General features: G+C 49.8%; 1 protein-coding gene across 1 annotated transcript in view; it reads right to left on the reverse strand.

Moving 5' to 3' along the window:
• Window positions 1–3704: 3704 nt before the first annotated feature.
• Window positions 3705–18088, reverse strand: part of ep400 (E1A binding protein p400) — a gene marked incomplete at its 5' end in the record, with an annotated part of 28588 nt that continues 14204 nt past the window's right edge. The window contains 31 exons of the mRNA XM_080531437.1: window positions 3705–5233; window positions 5532–5609; window positions 5730–5891; window positions 6038–6195; window positions 6442–6610; window positions 6711–6932; window positions 7126–7262; window positions 7582–7777; window positions 8003–8109; window positions 8226–8268; window positions 8411–8608; window positions 8975–9056; window positions 9161–9217; window positions 9588–9724; window positions 9836–9883; window positions 9968–10141; window positions 10288–10520; window positions 10667–10820; window positions 11112–11156; window positions 11283–11417; window positions 11530–11604; window positions 11732–12013; window positions 12109–12220; window positions 12328–12524; window positions 13340–13509; window positions 13643–13845; window positions 14210–14499; window positions 14608–14690; window positions 14867–15019; window positions 15367–15540; window positions 16800–17042. Coding sequence (XP_080387563.1) covers window positions 4931–5233; window positions 5532–5609; window positions 5730–5891; window positions 6038–6195; window positions 6442–6610; window positions 6711–6932; window positions 7126–7262; window positions 7582–7777; window positions 8003–8109; window positions 8226–8268; window positions 8411–8608; window positions 8975–9056; window positions 9161–9217; window positions 9588–9724; window positions 9836–9883; window positions 9968–10141; window positions 10288–10520; window positions 10667–10820; window positions 11112–11156; window positions 11283–11417; window positions 11530–11604; window positions 11732–12013; window positions 12109–12220; window positions 12328–12524; window positions 13340–13509; window positions 13643–13845; window positions 14210–14499; window positions 14608–14690; window positions 14867–15019; window positions 15367–15540; window positions 16800–17042 — 4820 coding nt within the window. The 3' untranslated portion in view covers window positions 3705–4930. The remainder of the gene's footprint in view (window positions 5234–5531; window positions 5610–5729; window positions 5892–6037; window positions 6196–6441; window positions 6611–6710; window positions 6933–7125; window positions 7263–7581; window positions 7778–8002; window positions 8110–8225; window positions 8269–8410; window positions 8609–8974; window positions 9057–9160; window positions 9218–9587; window positions 9725–9835; window positions 9884–9967; window positions 10142–10287; window positions 10521–10666; window positions 10821–11111; window positions 11157–11282; window positions 11418–11529; window positions 11605–11731; window positions 12014–12108; window positions 12221–12327; window positions 12525–13339; window positions 13510–13642; window positions 13846–14209; window positions 14500–14607; window positions 14691–14866; window positions 15020–15366; window positions 15541–16799; window positions 17043–18088) is intronic.

Consider the following 18088-nt stretch of genomic DNA (forward strand, 5'->3'; position numbering starts at 1 on the left):
ATTTCTGCCTCCACCAGCCTCCCCTGATGTGCACACACACACACACACACACAGACACACACACACACACACAGACACACACACACAGGCCCCTCCCTGGGTAAGGCTGTCTCCTTACAGCACAAACATTTCTCACCGGCTGCATTGAATCACCCTACTACTTAGAAACATGGTGATCGATACACTCCGTTCAAGACGTCCTTAGATATAAACTATGAGTTTGAGGGTAGATTATGATTTATGTTCCCACTTCAGTCAACGGCTATCTTCAATTATGGTTGTTGATTGCATTTGGCAAGCCTCAGCAGGAGATGTACTGTCGCTGGGAAGTGCAATTCAAGTCAAGTGACTTGGCTCCCTTCACTTGCCTCAGTAAATAAACGATATGAAATCTAAAAATAGCCAAACCACATAGGACACCGACAAGATCACAGGCGGGTTTACTGAGTAACTCCACATTAGAGCTGTGAGGAGGGGGAGCAGATCTGGGCCACACCTCGCTGAAGGTTATCGCTACGATTACGAAAGTACTGTAGGCAGAAATATCCCCTCTGTAGCAGGAATACCTCCTAAGGACCTTTGCTGTGACAACTGTCATACCAGAAGACACACAGATGTCTGATGAGGCTGTATGGTAAAATATGCAGTATGAGAGAGAGAGAGGGGGGGAGAGAGAAAAAGAGCGAGGGGGGGAAGGAGAGAGAGAGAGAGAGAGAGAGAGAGAGAGAGAGAGAGAGAGAGAGAGAGAGAGAGAGAGAGAGAGAGAGAGAGGAGCATAGATACTGCAGATCTCAGTGGTACGATTTGAAAGTGCCGCATGACACGTCCTATAGGTACACTGGGCGGAGGTGGAGCGTGTCTGCTCTGGTGCTGCTCCCTCACCCCCATCTCGCATATGGAGCAATTACCAATGGCACGTCTTTCCCCTGTGATTTCTTGGACTAGGCAGCAGGCCTCTGAGTCATCACTTAGAGTAATAGGCCTGTCCTGGCCGCAGGATCCACTGCACCCACAGGAGAGACTACAGAGAACAAAGCTGACTACAGGGAGAGATCTTAGAAGCAAAACACAGTAATTATTAGACCCATCATAATGGGTTCTGTTCTTTGAATCGAGCGATCCCTAGTTATGTTCCAACCCCACGATACACACGGAAGAGGGAACGATGATATGATATTCTGTTTGTCTGTTTGTTTTTTTGTCATCACGAACCAACGTGCAACAGATGTAAGATCCGCATTTGAACACATGCCAGGGTATGGGGTATTAGTATGGGTGTACACAACACGCTGTTCCTCCAAACCCATATGATATGCACAGAGGGTCGCAATGGGTTTCCATGGCAACCTTTCGGTATGGATGGCTGAAGGTCTTTGAACGTCGAGCGAGGGGATTTTTTTTTTCTTTTCTTTTTTTTCTCTCCAGTGATGATGTGCATCATTGGAGGTGCATCATTAGCTGTGAGTCCCCGGGGCTCTGTGATCAAAGGCTGACCAGTGCAGCATGACTGTGGATGGATGGATAGACATTTTGTTCTTCTTGCTCTGTTGTCAGCAGAGTAGCAGGCAAGCAGCTGAACCTAGACAAACCCCCTCTGGGACTCCTGCCTTCATACCTGGCTGCTTCTTCTCTCCCTGCGTAGTCTGTATCTACGTCTGATGGATTCCGCTCAGTCAGTCGCTCAGACGACAACAAAGCCCTATCTGACTGTAGCAGTGTCAACGCAAATAATGATTGTATCTCCCAGACTTATGCGACAGCAACCCCCCCCCCCCCCACCACCTTACCCCCCCCCCCCACACACACACACACACACCCCACCCACCCCTCTTACATGGCTCAGGGCCTCTCTTTCATGGCTCTGTGAGAATGAGGGAAAGCACACACAACAGTGAAAGAGCACCCGCATGCCACTCTTTCCCATCTGACACCATTCGGAGCATTTAAAGCCCATCCTGAGGTAAACACTTCATAGGACGCCTGTGTCTGAGCAGAGAGATGAAACTGACTTTGACAGCCCCACTAGCTATGCTCAGCCAGCACCGATTCATCTCTACTACGACTGCATGCGGAGGACTCTGTGAAGGGAATGAACATGAAGATATCAAAACACAACTCTACTCTCCAAAGTTCCACGGGGGGGCTTCCCTGCGCTGAACTTACAATCGTAAAAATAAACTCATTTTCACTGGCTTTTGGATCAGAGCATTTGTGTTATTACTCACTTTTACAAGAGGAGAAATAGACTGAAAAGCATCAGTCAGCATCCGTCAGTTGTGTTTTTATGGGAGACTAGTGCTCATCGCTTGGGTTGACTGGAGTTTGAAGCTTAAGATATAATTATGGTTAAGTAGGGAAGGGATCAAAGTATGTGGAGGCACACAAGTCTGTATCTCTCTGTTTCACACGCACACACACGCATCCAATCACCCACCCAACACACAGACACACACATCCACATCCACCCACACACACACACACACACACACACACACACACACACACAAATAGAGATGGGAAGGGGGGGAGGGTGCCGGGGCGGAGGGCATTAATGATATTAATGAATTGGGTAAAGTGCTGTCATTCATCCACTCTGATACCCCACGATGACAGCTCCTGTGTTCTGAGGTCAGGGCTGCCCCTCCCCCAGGTTTATTAAGTGGGTTGAGCCGTGACAGCTCTCAGCGGTTCCTGTGGGATGTTTCAGATTTTTGTGTCATGCCATTAAAAATCTGCCATGGGTGGTTCTGCATAGATGCCTGGAAAAGGCATTCTTCTCTGTGTCGTCTGAGGTAAAACCATGAATCTGAGAGTGAAAGCAGCAGTAGCAGCAGATGATGTGCCTGTCTCCCCATGTGAGCTTGTCTAGGGATGGCTGCACGGTCTATTTCAGTAGAGTTCCAGTGATGGACCAGCTCAGCCCATCTGTCCTTAGTCCTTCTGTCCTCCTGTTCCTCCTCATTGAACTGAACACTGACACCACAGTGCCCCCTAATGGCATCATAAAAAAACACGACCCTCATCACTGCAAATAATTCACTAAATACTACTAGACCTGTTAAAATAATAGAAATTATGTTTACCCCGTTTTGAGTCATGTTTATTGTTGTGAGAAGAGGCGGTGGGTTTGTAGTGATGAAGGTCAGAGACTCTGATCCAGAATGTGCTGAGTGACTATAGGCCTGCAGGGTTGGCCCTCAGCTCTCTACCCCTGTGTCTCAACACATCTTCTCTCTTCTGACATATCTGCTACTGTCAGCAGCCAGCCAGCAGGGAACACATGCAGTGCTGAGAGGGGGGTTTCATGCCTTCTAGTGTTGTCCTCATACCACCTTGAGGCACTACACATTTAATCTTTATCTGGAGCAGCATTTTCCATCTTGCATCATATCATTAGTGCTTATGAATCATTTTACTGTGGCGCATTTTCCTCATCCAGTGTAAAAGCAGATCTATAACACCAAGGGCATGCAGATGGTTCCCTCTTATTGTTTTCCTCCACCTAACTGCAGTGGAAATGGATGGCTCACCCTGGTACTAAGGTGCCTCTGTGAGGTTCATTGTTTTTGTTGGACTTGTAATCCCCACTATGTTTTTCAAACACAAAGGATAAAAAAGGGTTAAAAATTGGATGACAAAATATTGTGTATAAAAACAAAACACTTTATTACAATTAGGCTGAAAAAATCCAATGAAAACACAACTACTTTACAAGTACAAATGTTTTCTTTTTCCATTGTTATTTACAGGGTTTTTTCTTCAACATCAATAAAAAATGACAAATTTATGAGAAAACATATAAGATACTAAAGTACATGTTTACAGTGTATTTGTTACATAAAAAACACATAATGGATGACTAAAGGAACGTGCATTATTTCTCATTCAACATTTGTGGGTAAAAAACAAAAAACAAAAAACAAACTCATTTTACATCCAGATTTTCTTTAAACTGTGTGTGTGGTTGGTTATCACTGTGATACAATCACTATCGGGGCAATTCTGGTAACGGTAAGTTCTTTATGCCAAAAATGATGAAGATGGCTTTTAAAGGACAGATCTGCCCATGTTTGCCTGGGACAAAAAGGTTACGTGAACAGGGTTTTTTAGGAGCATGGGTACAGTCAGCAATCACTAATGATTCAGGGCTTTATGTGCGTGAGTAAGCATTTCACAATGACAACTAGCATGAGGCGAGGCCTGCGGTCCTCATCATTATCCCTCTGGTGGTATATGAAGCACCTGCACTACTGTGATGGTCACATTACTATACATTACTGATCATGAAAAGAATGCTTTCCCAGAAGGACATCTTCTATATCTATAAACAACAAGGAAATTACAGACGTCATAAAAAGGTAATCATGAGAAGAATCACATTGAGGGGCAGGGTCAATGTATGAATACACAAAATATTATTCAAATGGATAGGTTCATCCGCCAAATGAGCTATGCACCAAACCCATAGGACCCAGCGACAGGATATCTATGGAGCAACATGAACATATTCATCAATGAACATGAACAATGAATATGAACAACAATGAACAATGAACAATGAATATGAACATGAACATATTCATCAATATGAGGGCATGAATATTATTTTTCAGCTTTTTCTGATCTGAGATGGTGGTGCAGTGAGGAGGTTGCCTCCAGGGGAAACAGCCCAAGGGTTACAGGTCTGAATAGAAAATGACGCTCTTAAAGACCAAGGTCATTCATTCACGTGGAGCAGTTACATGAACCGACCGTTAAACAAGGTAGGTAACACTTGGCTCCACTGAAGTGAAGGAATACTCCATCTCTGCTCCTCAGAGTCACTGTGAGTGCATTTACACTGATGAGGAGATGAGGCTTCTTTGCCACTGTGACACAATGCAAGCCCAGGCCGGGGGGTGGAGGGGTACTAGTGTTCACTCTGCACTCCCTAGCTGCCTCCACTGGGCTTGGCAGGGTTCTTGGCCCGCATGCCTCCCCCGGAGCGAGCCTGGCCCTTGGCCGGCTGCGTCGGCGCGGGCTGCTGCGCTGGAGACTCTGCTGTGGGCGGCACCGTGGCCTGCTGGGCCGGGCTGTGGGGTGGCGGGGTCTGGATCTGGGGCGAGGCGGCTGCCGTCACCACCTGCTGCTGGATGAGCTTCTGCTGGACCACCTGGGCCGCGCCCGCGGGGATCATCTGCACCTGGGCGCTGGAGGCGGTGGCCTGGGTCAGCGCCACGGTCTGGGGCTGGATCTGACAGGGGACGGACACACACAGGTCACATGATCAGGCTGACCATCTCACATGGTACCAGACAACCGGTAAGACATTCCCATGTCATCACATCTAATGACAGTTCTTTGAGAATGACCTCAACGTCACACGATAAACGAGTGCAATCTAACCAAAAGAGACTTGTGTCCAAGTCCCTTGATGTTAGGAACATGTAATTAGTCAGCATGACAAGATAGATACACAGTATACAGGTGGTGGTGGTGGTGGTGGAGGGGTGGTGTGATGGTGGGGGGGGGGCAGGGGCTAGGGCTCTTACCTGCTGTGGAGATGACACTATCTGCTGGAGGTTGGCCACCGTGGACTGCTGCTGCACTATCTGCGGGAGCTTAGCCACCTAACAAGAAAGGCCAGAAACAGAACAATCACTCGCTTGCTTCCAGATTCCCAGAGAAGTCTAGGAGGGCTCTGTGTAGATTTAGAATGACAGAAGTGGGTTGGGCTGGTGTGGTTGTACCTGGATCTGCTGGGCCCCAGAGGGCTTCTGGGCCTGGGCGATGGAGGTAGTGAAGAACTGGGTCTTGATGCCGGGCTGCAGCTGGGTGGTGGCGGCGTAGGTGACCTTCTGCTGCTGCTGGGCGGCCTGGGGTGCCTGCACTGTCACCTGCTGGGGGACAATCTGACGGAGGAGGAGGAGGAGGAGACGGGGCACAACCAAGGGTCAGGACAAGCTTCTTCTCACTGGTGTGTTTGCCTGTGGTTGAATGAGTGAGTGTGTGTGTGTGTATAGACGATTGTCCCAATAGCCCCCGCCCCACCCCTCACCTTCTGCTGCACAGTGGCCTGGCCTGGCTGCGGCTGCACTGCTTTCTGCTGCGCTGCTGCGGCCGCCGCCGCCTGCTGCTGTTGCTGCACCTGCTTCTGCTTCATCTGGAGCAGCTGCTGCACCTGCATCTGGGGGAACTGGGGCAACACCGGCCCACCTGCCCCCCCCACCCCGGGAGGAGAGAGAGAGAGAGAGAGAACAGACAGGTCAGACATGTGGTGAGACTCAGTTCAACATGTGCAGACGGGACCTTGAGGGCATGGTGCGCTTTTATTTGAGTGATAAGAGTGAGCGTGTTTGCGCTAACAGGAGCAGGTCTGGGTCATGTTGGTTTTAACAGAGTGTGGGTGTGGATTCAGGTGATGAAATGAAGCAGGTTTTTTTTATTTCTTTTTAGCCCCACCTGCTTTCTGGGCTTGTCCGATGGCCACGCTGATGTTGGCCACGGTGACGGGCAGAGTGACGCCGGACGAGACCACCGTGGGCACAGAGACCACGGGGGGCTTGGTGAGGGTCACCTGGGCCGTCTGCCCCGCCTGGGCCTGGATCTGACCCTGAGTGGGAACCCGCGTCTGGGGGGTAAACACAGAAACACAGTTATTTTTCCCCAATGGTACCCTGAACATTGGGTACACGTTCTGCAGTGATCGTCATGGGGGGGGTCTCTTTTACCAGTCTGGCCACCTGCAGGTTGGCCACGGTGGTGCCGGCCAGCACGGCCCCGGTTCTGGGAGTGGCTACTGTGGCCAGCTGAGGGTTGGCCTGGGCGGGCTGCACCTGAGAGACCTGCTGGGGGCCTCCGGCCTGCTGCCCCTGGGCCGCCGCCACCGCCGCCGCCACCTGCTGCTGCTGCTGGGCCAACTGCAGCTTCTGCTTCTGCAGCTTCAACAGCTCCTGAACAACCAGAGACGAGTCAGAACCAGTTAGACACAGTGATGTCTGGATCGCTTCCTCAGCAGAAACCCTCTGTGCATTCACTTGACTGGAATAGCAAACAGCTCACTTAGCATTGGCCATTGGGAGCGTCTGTATTGGCTAATGCCAGGAGGCCATGAGGATAAGTGAAAAGACTTGTACTCCAGCGTACCTGGGGTTTGCCCACAGCCTTCATCTGCGGAGAGGCAGCCTGTTGTTGCTGCTGCTGCTGCTGGAGCTGCTGTTGTTGACGGAGCATGTGAAGGTGGGCCTGGGTGATGGGCTTCCCTGGCAGCTGCATGCCTGTGGCTGAGGACACAGAGGACCAGTGGACAGTAAGGACCAGTAAAACACTGAACTCCAAATTGCTCCCAATGAGCGGGTTGGTGCCTGGAAAGGTAGCTTGCCGCCACTGGTGTGTGAATGTGTGTGTGAATGTCTGTGTGAATGTGTGTGTGAATGTGTGTGTGAATGGGTGAATGAGAGGCCGTTGTAAAGCGCTTTGGAATAAATGTCCATGGAATAAGAGTCCATGGAGGGTAGGTCACCAGACCCACACTCCAACTTTCTAATCTGACGAAGGTTCTGTATGAATGTTTTCCGGTGTGTGGAGGTGTGGCGACAGTACCTGGGGCGACCTGAGTGACCAGGGAGCGGGCCTGGGACTGGACCGGACTCAGAGTGGTGGACACCACCGCCGAGGCCGTCACCGGGGTAACGGCCCTGATGCCCTGACCCGTGGCGATGGCGACCACCTCTGCGGGGGAGGCAGCAGCAGGTATGGTCCTCTGCTGTGTGGGGACCACCTGAGCTGCACCTGCAGGCTGGAGGATGGGGGGAGAGTGGACAAAACAATAAAACACTACGACCGACACCTCCACTGATCGATCAATCACTCTTTCAGAAAGATTAATACTAAGTATGGTCCGGTGTGTTGTGTATCTAAATAAGACCTGGGGTGAAATTACACAGCTATTGCCTCATAAACTCCTCCATCTCTGCAGGAGTGGAGCTAAGCCATGCCAGCAGTAACATAGAGCAGGACTTACAGACAGAGTGCCTGGTATGACTGGCGACGCAAGCCGTTTGTTGGCCTGGAAGGGACTTGGAGGAACTCCAGCCACTGTGTTCACAATCACATTCCCCCCTAAGGTGGCTGTGGAGGAGACAAAAATAGCAGTAATTTAAAACACGCCGCATTTCAACACAAAAACGCTTTCGGGGATGAATTTCGCAATGCGTGTTCAAAGGGTGTGCCCTGAAAAAACCCACCAGGGATGGTAGTGCCCACTGCAGCGTTCTTTATGGCTCCGGCCTGGAAAGAAAAACACATGAAACACACTCGTAAAAACATTCGCCACTTTCGAATAAATCACAATGATGCTATGTTTTCTTTCACAGACAACACTAGCTGGGGGAACAGGTTTGGATTGGAACATTGTTTCTCGCGTTCTCACCAGGACGGCGGTGTTGGGCACAGTGGCGGCCCCGGCCACTGCGGGGACCTGGGGGACGCCCGGGGCCAAGGCTTGGCCTGCGACGGGGACCAGGGTCTGGGGCTGGGCGGCCGTGGCCCCGGCCTGAGTGACTCCAGCGGCCGCCTGCTGCTGCTGCTGTGCAGCTAGCTGCTGGGCTCTCTGCTGCTCGGCTACGGCCTGAGAGGACGACACACACATTTTACAATAAAATTATTGAACACAAACATAGACGCAATAGATGCATCAGCATAGGACACTCGGTTGCTCAATGTGTTTCAGTCTGAGTCTAAGGGTACAGTCTAACTATACACACACACACACACACGCACACACACGCGCACGCACACACGCACGCACACACGCACGCACACACGCACACGCACACGCACACTACAGCTCAGTGGGCCAGCACAAACAACGCATAACAACATGACACAACACATGACTGTCACACTGCATACCAAGTTGACAGACCACATAAAAATGTAACAACACAAAGCTTGTGTTAATACATTCCAAAGAGACAAACACACGCACACACACCTTCTCCTTCTCCTTGGCAATCCTCTCAGCACGCTGTGAGGCCACCTGAATAGGAGGGAGAGGCTTGTCGTAGTTGATCCCACTGTGGAAGAGAAGAAAAACAACAGAGCAAAGATGTTAAGCTTCAGTTCTGTACTTCTGTAAGCCAAGATAACATTTCCTGTCGTAAAAGGATTAACATATTACCTTTCTGCCAGGACAGAGGCATGTTTGGGATTCTTCTGGAATGGGTTCATCCCCAGACTGCGAAAGAACAAGCAGACACGCATTCCATTCAGTTAACACAGCGGTGTTTATCAAGGCTGATAACATGTACACGAAGGTACAACAGGGACCCTGTGCAGATAGCAGGAGAGGGTTGGGGGGGGGGGGTAGAATTCAGAGGACGGGGCTCATTGTAACACATGGGACCGAAGGAGGAACCATTCCTCATTCTATTTGATGCGTTACAATGAGCCCCGTCCTCCGATTTCCACCTCCACCAGCCTCCACTGGCAGACTCAGTACATACAGACCTCCATCAGCCTCCCCTGGCAGACTCAGTAGCCCCCCCTGGCAGACACAGTACATACAGACACAGTACCTACAGTACATACAGTACATCAGTACATACAGTGGTTTGATAGGGGGGCTCCTCTTGCTGGCGATGATCTTCATGAGTTCAAAGCGGCTGTTGTAGAGCTGGATGTGAGTAGCGTTGTCGTCCTGGGTGTAGATCTGACAGGTACGCAGCGGACGGCTGTTCTTAGACTGGGAGAGAGAGAGGAAGGACACCAAGAGCTCCATCAAGAGGTTCTTTGTATCGTTTTTTTTATATCTAATAAAATGACATCGTAAGAGAACCAGAGAAAGGAAAAGTACCTTGTAGATGCTCTTGGTCTTCTTCTTGGGGTTCGCTTCATACACCAACTACAATGGATAACAACAAACACTCATTAGGAATTTGGTAAGAACGCGTCGACTCTGGCTGACTGCGGTCACGGTCGACCCTACCTTGCCCTCCTCCCTGGGGATGATGACGTTCTCGTAGCGGTTGCGACACTGCTTGGGCGAGCGGTAGATGCGGCTGCAGGAGTTGACCACGTCGCTCACCAGGTCCCAGTTGGGCGTGTGGGCCGGAGACATGATGGTCAGGTTCAGAGGGAGCTCCAGCAGCTGCTTCACAGCCTGCCAGGGGAGAAGAGATATTACCAACAGAACATACACAACTAGAGCGTTTTAGTGACACACCCCTACCCCGAAAGATGACCTCTTCCCAGAGGTCAGCTGAAGTGCTATGGTGACTATGGCCTGCAGCCGTTAGGCCCCCGTACCTGGAGCAGAGCCCAGTCTTCACTGATGAGCCACTCTGGGTTGTCTGCGCCGGCCTCCTGGGCAGGCTTGACCAGCGAGGGCAGAGGCTTGGCGAACGGCACCTGCTGCTTCAGGGAGAAGTTCTTCTTCTGGTCTTTGCCCTCGCGGCGGACCTTGAGCATACTGGCCTTCTCAAAGAGGGAACGTGGCGGGATGACCGTCTCCCCATGACCCTTCTTCTTCTTCCTGCCTGCTACTGAGCAGAGGCATACGTGTAAAGGGCAGAGCACACCAGGGGACGCACACGCGCACGCGCACGCACACGCACACACACACACACACACACACACACACACACACACACACACACACACACAACTGAAAGTAATGATCTCTCACCTGACGGGTCCATCTTGAGTCTCTTGTGCTCCTTGCGGACGTAGACGGGAGGCAGCTTGGACTCGGGCATGGGCGTGGAGTCGTACATCAGACAGATGACAGAGTCTATGTAGATGTCGTTGTCGTCTTGTGGTGGGGTGGGGGGAGTCCACAGCTGCAACCACAAACACGGGTTCATATACAACGAGACACATGGACAAAGACTATGAAACCTGGGTGGCATAGCTCCCTATGGTGTATGCCACGTAACTCCTGGGTCCGTCAATTCCGGCCATTGACCTATCCTCTATGTCATCCCTCCTCTCTCTCACCCGTCATTCCTGTCAACCTTTACTGTCTCTACCACAATACAGCAGAAACCCTAAAAACATTTATTTATTTATTTTTAAATAAAGAAAAAGACATGTTGAACATGTCTGACATGATGACAGTGTGCCTGGCTTACCGGCATGATTTCAGTTTGTCCGTCCTCTCCATCAAACACGTACTCCTGTTGATAAAAAGAGAAGTGTTTCAACACATCCCTCAACCAATTCCACTACACATTAACTGCAGGCTCTGTGCACCTGGTTGAGCATTACGATTACGCCCACCGTACGGGTGAATGAAAGCCTACCATGTTGTAAGCATCCTCTCTGGTGTACGTGAAGAGATCCTCCTCTTCCTCGATGACCAACCTATCCGCGTCTTCGCACTTCAATTTCTTGAGCTGCTGCATCTCCCAGCCTCTCTTCGCACACTCCAGTCGCTCCTGAAATGCATCACCAGACATTTATTGGGGTGATGAACATTGGTATTCATCCTGCTTTGAGTATGAGGTTTGCTCTCCTGAGAAGACGGGGCTGAGAGTCTTTGAATCTTACCTTTACAACATGTTCATCCTCACTGACATGAAGATACTCCAGGTATTGCAGGGCGTACTTTTCAATGGGCGTGAGCTGGAAGAAAGGGGACACGTACAACAACAGTTCCTCGTGAGTCAAAGCGTGTATGTTCTCGCTCGCAGGTCTGTGGTTTCAAACACATATGGGTGAAAGCAGGCGCTACGTCAGCTGATCTAGTCACCTGGTCCATGACGGCGTTAAGCTCCTGTAGCTGAGCGGGCTCCTCTTTGACCGGCGTCTCCTTCTCCAGGTCCTCCTCCTCCGCCCCCCCCTCCTGGCCCTGCTCCTCCACCTGCTCCACCGGCGGGGCGTCCAGACTGATGCTGTGGAGGGCCTGGATGTATGGCCTGGCCACACGGGGAGAGATGGCCTCGGAGGGCGACGGCTCCTGGTGCAGCACCACAAACTCCTCCACCTTCTCCCCCGAGCCCGCCTCCACCTCAAACAGGTCCTGGATGGTCCGCTGGAGACGCAGAGACGCACAGGGCATGAGGAGACAAAACAGGGTACGTGATGGTGTTGAAGTGAAGAGCAGAGCTGACGGTGAGATCACCATACCTGTGTAAGGTAAGCCAGAGTGTAGTCGTTGCCCTGGGCGGCCACCTCTCTGATCAGGTCTTTGGTGCCGTTCTTCAGCAGCTTCTCCTCGATGGAGTTCCCACTCTCCAGCCTGAGAGAGGAGAAGCAGCAGCAACAACAACATCATCATTCCCTCATGTTCTGATAGGGGTATACGCGGTGCAAAACTCAAAGAAGGTATTTTTGTCAGTGTGTTACCTGTAGATGTGGATATCCTTGGAGCGGCCGATCTTGTCACACCACTCCTGGGTGCGGGCGTCCATGCTGGGGTTGAGGTCCGTGTCGTAGAATATGATGGTGTCAGCATCAAACACAGTACCCACCGCGGAGCAGCAGCGATTGGTCAGGATGCTACAGAAGACCTGCCTTTTCCTGTTGAAGCTCTTTATATGCTCCTGATGGGAGGAGAGGGCGGGAGGGAGGGAGAGAGCGGGGATATCGTGGGAAAGAGAGCACAGAAAGAGATTAGCTTCAAGAAGAAGGCTTAAGAGTTCTATCCTATACCAATACTCTAATTAAGCTCATTGTACAGGTATTAGGTAGCATTAAGTCTTAAGATACTGACCCTTCCTTGGCCTGCATATATAAGACACGTAGCCGGTTCGAGACATCTTAATCTTTATACCACTTTATCATGTGAGAATCAGTGACTGTTGTGCTAAAACAGAGTAGTAGCTTTCCATTACATTGTAGCTTGAGATATCACAATTACATCTGCTGCAAATCTTACAAACCAAGCACGTCCGGTATAGTTCACTCAGCTCATCGACAGAGAGAAGGAAGGAGAGTTAAACAAGAAACGAGAAGCCGGTTAGATAGGAGACAGCGACATGCTTGCTTGGACAGACATTTGAGGCAGAAAATGAAACTGAAAGTGCAGCAGAAAAGTACAGTGCTGAAAAGCCCATAAGCCCTCATAGGTGGCAGAGTTGCCATTGTTTGCTTCTCTTAAGGCCCTAGTAGGAACAACATCCAGTAGGGAGGGAAGAGAGCACAGTACTCTGTCCCTGTGAAGTGCCAGAACACTGCACTGACTCAGGAGGTCCAGGTGTTAGATAGGGAGAAACAGAAAGAGAGGGCTGCCGCTGAGCGAGTCAACTACTAATAGAACACTTGCGGAGCGCTGAAGCCAATACAATTAAGAGAATACGTTCATTGACTATAAAAACACTTCATGCGGTTGTTAACTTCCACTGAGGATGTCCTTTACCTGTCGTTCGTCCAGGGTCAGACTCTCATCCACACGTATGTAGGTGAGCTGCCGGTGGTCCAGGAACTCCTCCAGGATGTCCAGCATCTTCACCATCTGAGTGAAGATGAGGACGCGGCGGCTCTCAGACCTCAGCTTTTGGAGCAGAATGGCCAGGGCCTCAAGTTTACCTTGGGAGTAAAACAAAAAAGCCACATTGACAGTTACATTTCTGTGTAAGTATTCATACCTGATATAAGACTACACATACTTGCCAAGCTTCGAGGCTCTCTTAGAAGCTTTACATGGAAGGAGGTATCTAACCTGAGTCCATCTGCATGAGCTGGAGATCTGGGAACTGGACGAAGCGTCCAGAGGCCAGGCGGTGCATCTCTATTCTGTGGGGGGCGGCGGCCTCCTGGAGCCTGCACCTGATGGACTTCTGCTCCAGGCTGTAGGGAGGCACAGGGTTGGCTGCGTACAGGTGAGGGGGAGGAGCTACGGCAGCAGGGACCACACAGGATAACCTAGAAGAAGAGAGGAAGGAGGGTTGGTGAATGACTTGGAGAAGACAAAGGTCGCAGGGTCCCTGGTTCGATGCCTATCCTGCATGTCATTCCTCCTCTCATGATTCCTGTCAATCTCTACTGTCTCTATCCCAATAAAGCAGAAATGCCCTAAAAACATTACAAAAGAAACAAACATAATTAAAAATATATATATATATATATATATTAAAAAATGTTTTATACAAACTCACAATGTCTTTGTATGCAGACACATTTTCCTTTAAATCAACAAATGACTAACACAAAGGAATTGTGAATATCGATTATGTTCATACAACAAAAAACAGATGAGGGTAGGGTTTCCCACAGTGAGCTGAGGTACCTCTGGACCAGCCTGTTCCCGGCCTCCAGGCGCTCGGGGGTGGAGAGCAGGGCAGCCTGGAGGTGGGAGGTGGTGGCCACGCAGGTCCTCTGGGCCCTCTGGCAGCTCTCTCTGCCCACCCACTTCCAGCCCCCGGGACTGAGGGCCGAGTGGCCCACCCCTGGGGTCACGGCGCAGGCGTGGATCAGGTCGGCCCCGTACAGCACGCTCCGACCACAGCGCCGCTCGTTGGCGCTGAACAGACGGCCCAGGCGCTCCTTCACCTGGCGTGTCCTCTCCTCAGACGACTCCTGCTCACCAGACAAACAACACAAAGGCTCTTAACTCTGGAGAACACGCATGGGACTGCTTTCATGGTGTTTTTATTTCACGCCATTTTCTAATGCAGTTGTACCAACCTGAGGGGTGACAGAGGCAGCAGGAGCGGGCTTGGCGTTCCCCCCTGAGGTGGCTACCGTGGCATTCGACGTCACCCCAGGCGCTTCAGAGGTAAAGATAGAGGACAACGGAGACCATCACAACAGGATCACATAGGGAGATATAAAGAGACTCCAAATATAACACGTCACTTGTTCAACATCATTGTCTACGCATGAGCCTTGACAGCAGTGTCTAGAGTTGGAAGCACTGCGGCGGTCTCCGTGTTAGACAGCTTACCTGGTTGGTTGGAGGAGGTGGCTGGGGGCGGGGTGCCAGGTGTGGGTGAGGAGTTTGTGACGGGCACAGCCGGAGGCACCGTCTGCATGACCATGGACCCCGGGGGCCTGAGGATCTGCTGGCCCGGGGCGGACACGATCTGCAGGATGTTACCTGTACCACACAGGCACAGAAACACAACACACACCATTAAACAGCTACTTGTATTAAACCAGTCCATCAACAATAAAAAAAAATGCCAGTAAAAGAAAACAAAAAAACATGTTATATGTATGTAACAGTCAGATAAATCTTCATTTGTAAAATTGGTAACTTCAATAAAATACCTAGTAGTGGGGAAAGTAGGGGGTCATCTAAACTGACCTCTCCGTGTTGGAAGAGATTGGAATATAATGGGAGTGGCAAAAAACATGCTGACACAGGTCTGACTGCAAATGACAGTAAGAGCAGGGAGAAAGAGAGAGAGAGAAGGAGGAGTATGAATGTGGGCTGTACATTACCGAGTGTACCTTGGAGCTGCAAGGGCTGCCCCGTGGTGAGCTGCCGCAGCTGGCTGGGGGACAGAGTGAACTTGTTGCCCTGGAACTGCAGCGTGACGGGGGTCTCCGGCTGGGAGATACGATTCTGACCGCCCGCAATGGAGGCCAGCTGGGCGATTTTCACCACATCTCCAGCTTCAGCAGGAGGGAAGAGCGCACACAAACACACACAAACACACACCTCTAGTCAAATAACACCACAGACCACAACAGCACTGTTGTATGACACAGCAGTGTACAAAGACCTGTCATATACCAGTTAGTTTAAGGGTGAGAAAGAGACGAGACATGCAGAACCAGGGTGGGTTAATCATTGGAATGAGTGCAGCTGCCCTCCACAACAGGACAACCATAGCAGATCCTAATGTCTACCCCAACCCTGAGGGGGAAAATAAATACAAATAAATACAATCTTCAGGGGAAACAGAGACCCTGGAACAAACACAAGTATGCAGTTAAAGCCGTGGATTGCACTTAACTGCCTTTTCAACAAGCAACAACACACCTGCCATAGGCTCAAAATTATGCACATTTTCCTACTCCAAATAATTGCCAAAATATTTTGTTTTTGCTTACTTATAGGAAAACATATATTTCTGTGCAGAATATTGATTTTGGTGCTTAGTCACATTTCCATGTTGTGTTGCTATTGAAAAGGTTTCTCTGTTTACACTGTGGTCTGAGGCCAGTGGTGTGTGGGACCATTTCCACATGCACAGCAGTGCTCAACCCCAGAGTCAAAAGAAACCATGACAACATCAACAGGACACAAAACAAACAGAGAGGAACCAAAGCTTTGGGATCTCTTACTGCAGCCGGGCTGACTTAAGAGACAAAATATTAGTAAAATGGGAGAACCAATATTTAGGGTAGGGGGAGAAAAAAGATAGTTTTAACTGGTTAAAAATGGTGGTGTGTGGTGGGTGGTCTGTCAGGGCAGCAGACAGTTGTGAACATGCAGGTTTCAAAAGAGAGAGACTGAGGAAGATTTAGGCTGAGTGTGGATGCTGCTGACATGGCTATAGTGGCAACAACTACCAATACCATAGCTGTACAGTTGACATGGTCTTTTCAGAACGGTTCCAAGTTAATCTTAAAATGTGTAAAATAAAACTAGAAATAACATGAAATGAATAACAACAATAAATCTTATAAACCAAAAATGGACACGACTTATAATTTTTCCTAATTGTAATTTCATCTTTATAGCTATGCTTATAAGATTAGAGTTTCATAACATGATTAGGCAGGCTATGAAAGTTGTTGTTTCTTAAGCCAAGACCCTAACACACATCAGCAGTGTCCCAGAGAGAGGCCTCTATTCAGATCAGCCCTTTCTGTTGTGCCGACAGTGGAGGGAGACGTTGAAGGGAGGGGGGGAGGAGGCCACTTACTAGGCAACCGTGCCTGGGCCTGGGATGTTAGAACCAGCCTCTGGGGCACCAGGCTGGGCTGGATGGCATGGGTGGGGGCTAGGGCCGGCCTGGGGACCTGGGCTATAGGGCCCACCGCTGAGCCGCCCAAGGCCTTGCCCAGGGCGACGGGGGCCGCCCCCACCACATGCTGTCCAGCGGCTACAGCAGAAGACGCGGTGGCAGGAGAGGTAGTCTGGGCTTTGTGAATAGCCATTCCAGCCGCTGTGAAGTACAAGGGGGTTTGGGATGGGGCTAACTGTTAGGGGCATCTGAGTTATGAGTCTTCAGTCAATTCAACAGCACAACTGGAGTGCAGTTGTTCATTAGCTAGGTTTGGTTTTCATACCTGTCTGGGTTTGATAGGTTTCAAGTGAAACGAGAATGCTATTACAATCTTTACATTAAACAGTGTTTCCCATACACAGACGAGACTGTGGCGGGCCGCCATATTCTAATTTCTCCCGCCATAGTCTCATAAGGAACCGAAAGTGTTTTTAGCACTTAGCAGTTTTTATAATTTATTTTATTGCAGTTTATCTTTTCAGCGCTGCTTGCGCTGTGGCGGAAAGTGTTCGAGCAGGTTCACAGAGAGGCTGGAGCTAGGGTGTTTCCCCCACCCCCCGCTGACTAAAATGTTCTCTGCTGCAACTCACCAACCCCCCCACCCCACTCCCGTCAATCATTTTTCCCCTGGTCTTCCTGGTCACGCGCCACAGTCTCACAAAATCCTGTGGGAAACACTGCATTACATGGGGCTGAAATCCTTTGTGGTATCTAGGCTAGTGAAATATTGATTTTGATATTTTAAATACAGTATGGTTGACAACCTTTCGTTAAACATGCATAAACAACACATGTTGAAAATGTAATGACAGTAATGGCTAGGGTTGGGGCGAGTTCCTTTTAAATCCATCAATTCAGGAACTATTTTGAAACTCCAATTCAATTCCAAAGCTTTTTATCTTCAATTTACAGAAGAATGTAAAGAACAGACACAGTATACAGACACAGAACATCCAGCATACCTAGAGATGTGTTCAATGTATTGAAGTCATAGAAAATGGGTGCCCTTGAATTGGAATTCAATTGACTTCCGGTGTTGATGGAATTTAAAAGGACTTCGCCCCAACCCCGGTAATGGCACACATACAGTATGCATTGTTAGACAAACACCACACTCATGCCTAACAAAACATCAGTCACATGATATCATTATGAGTTTATAAATTGCACAAACACACCATATATACTGTTCCTATCAGACATGT

This window comes from Nansenia antarctica, assembly GCF_963989245.1.
Source record: "Nansenia antarctica genome assembly, chromosome: 5".
Classification (NCBI taxonomy): domain Eukaryota; kingdom Metazoa; phylum Chordata; class Actinopteri; order Argentiniformes; family Microstomatidae; genus Nansenia; species Nansenia antarctica.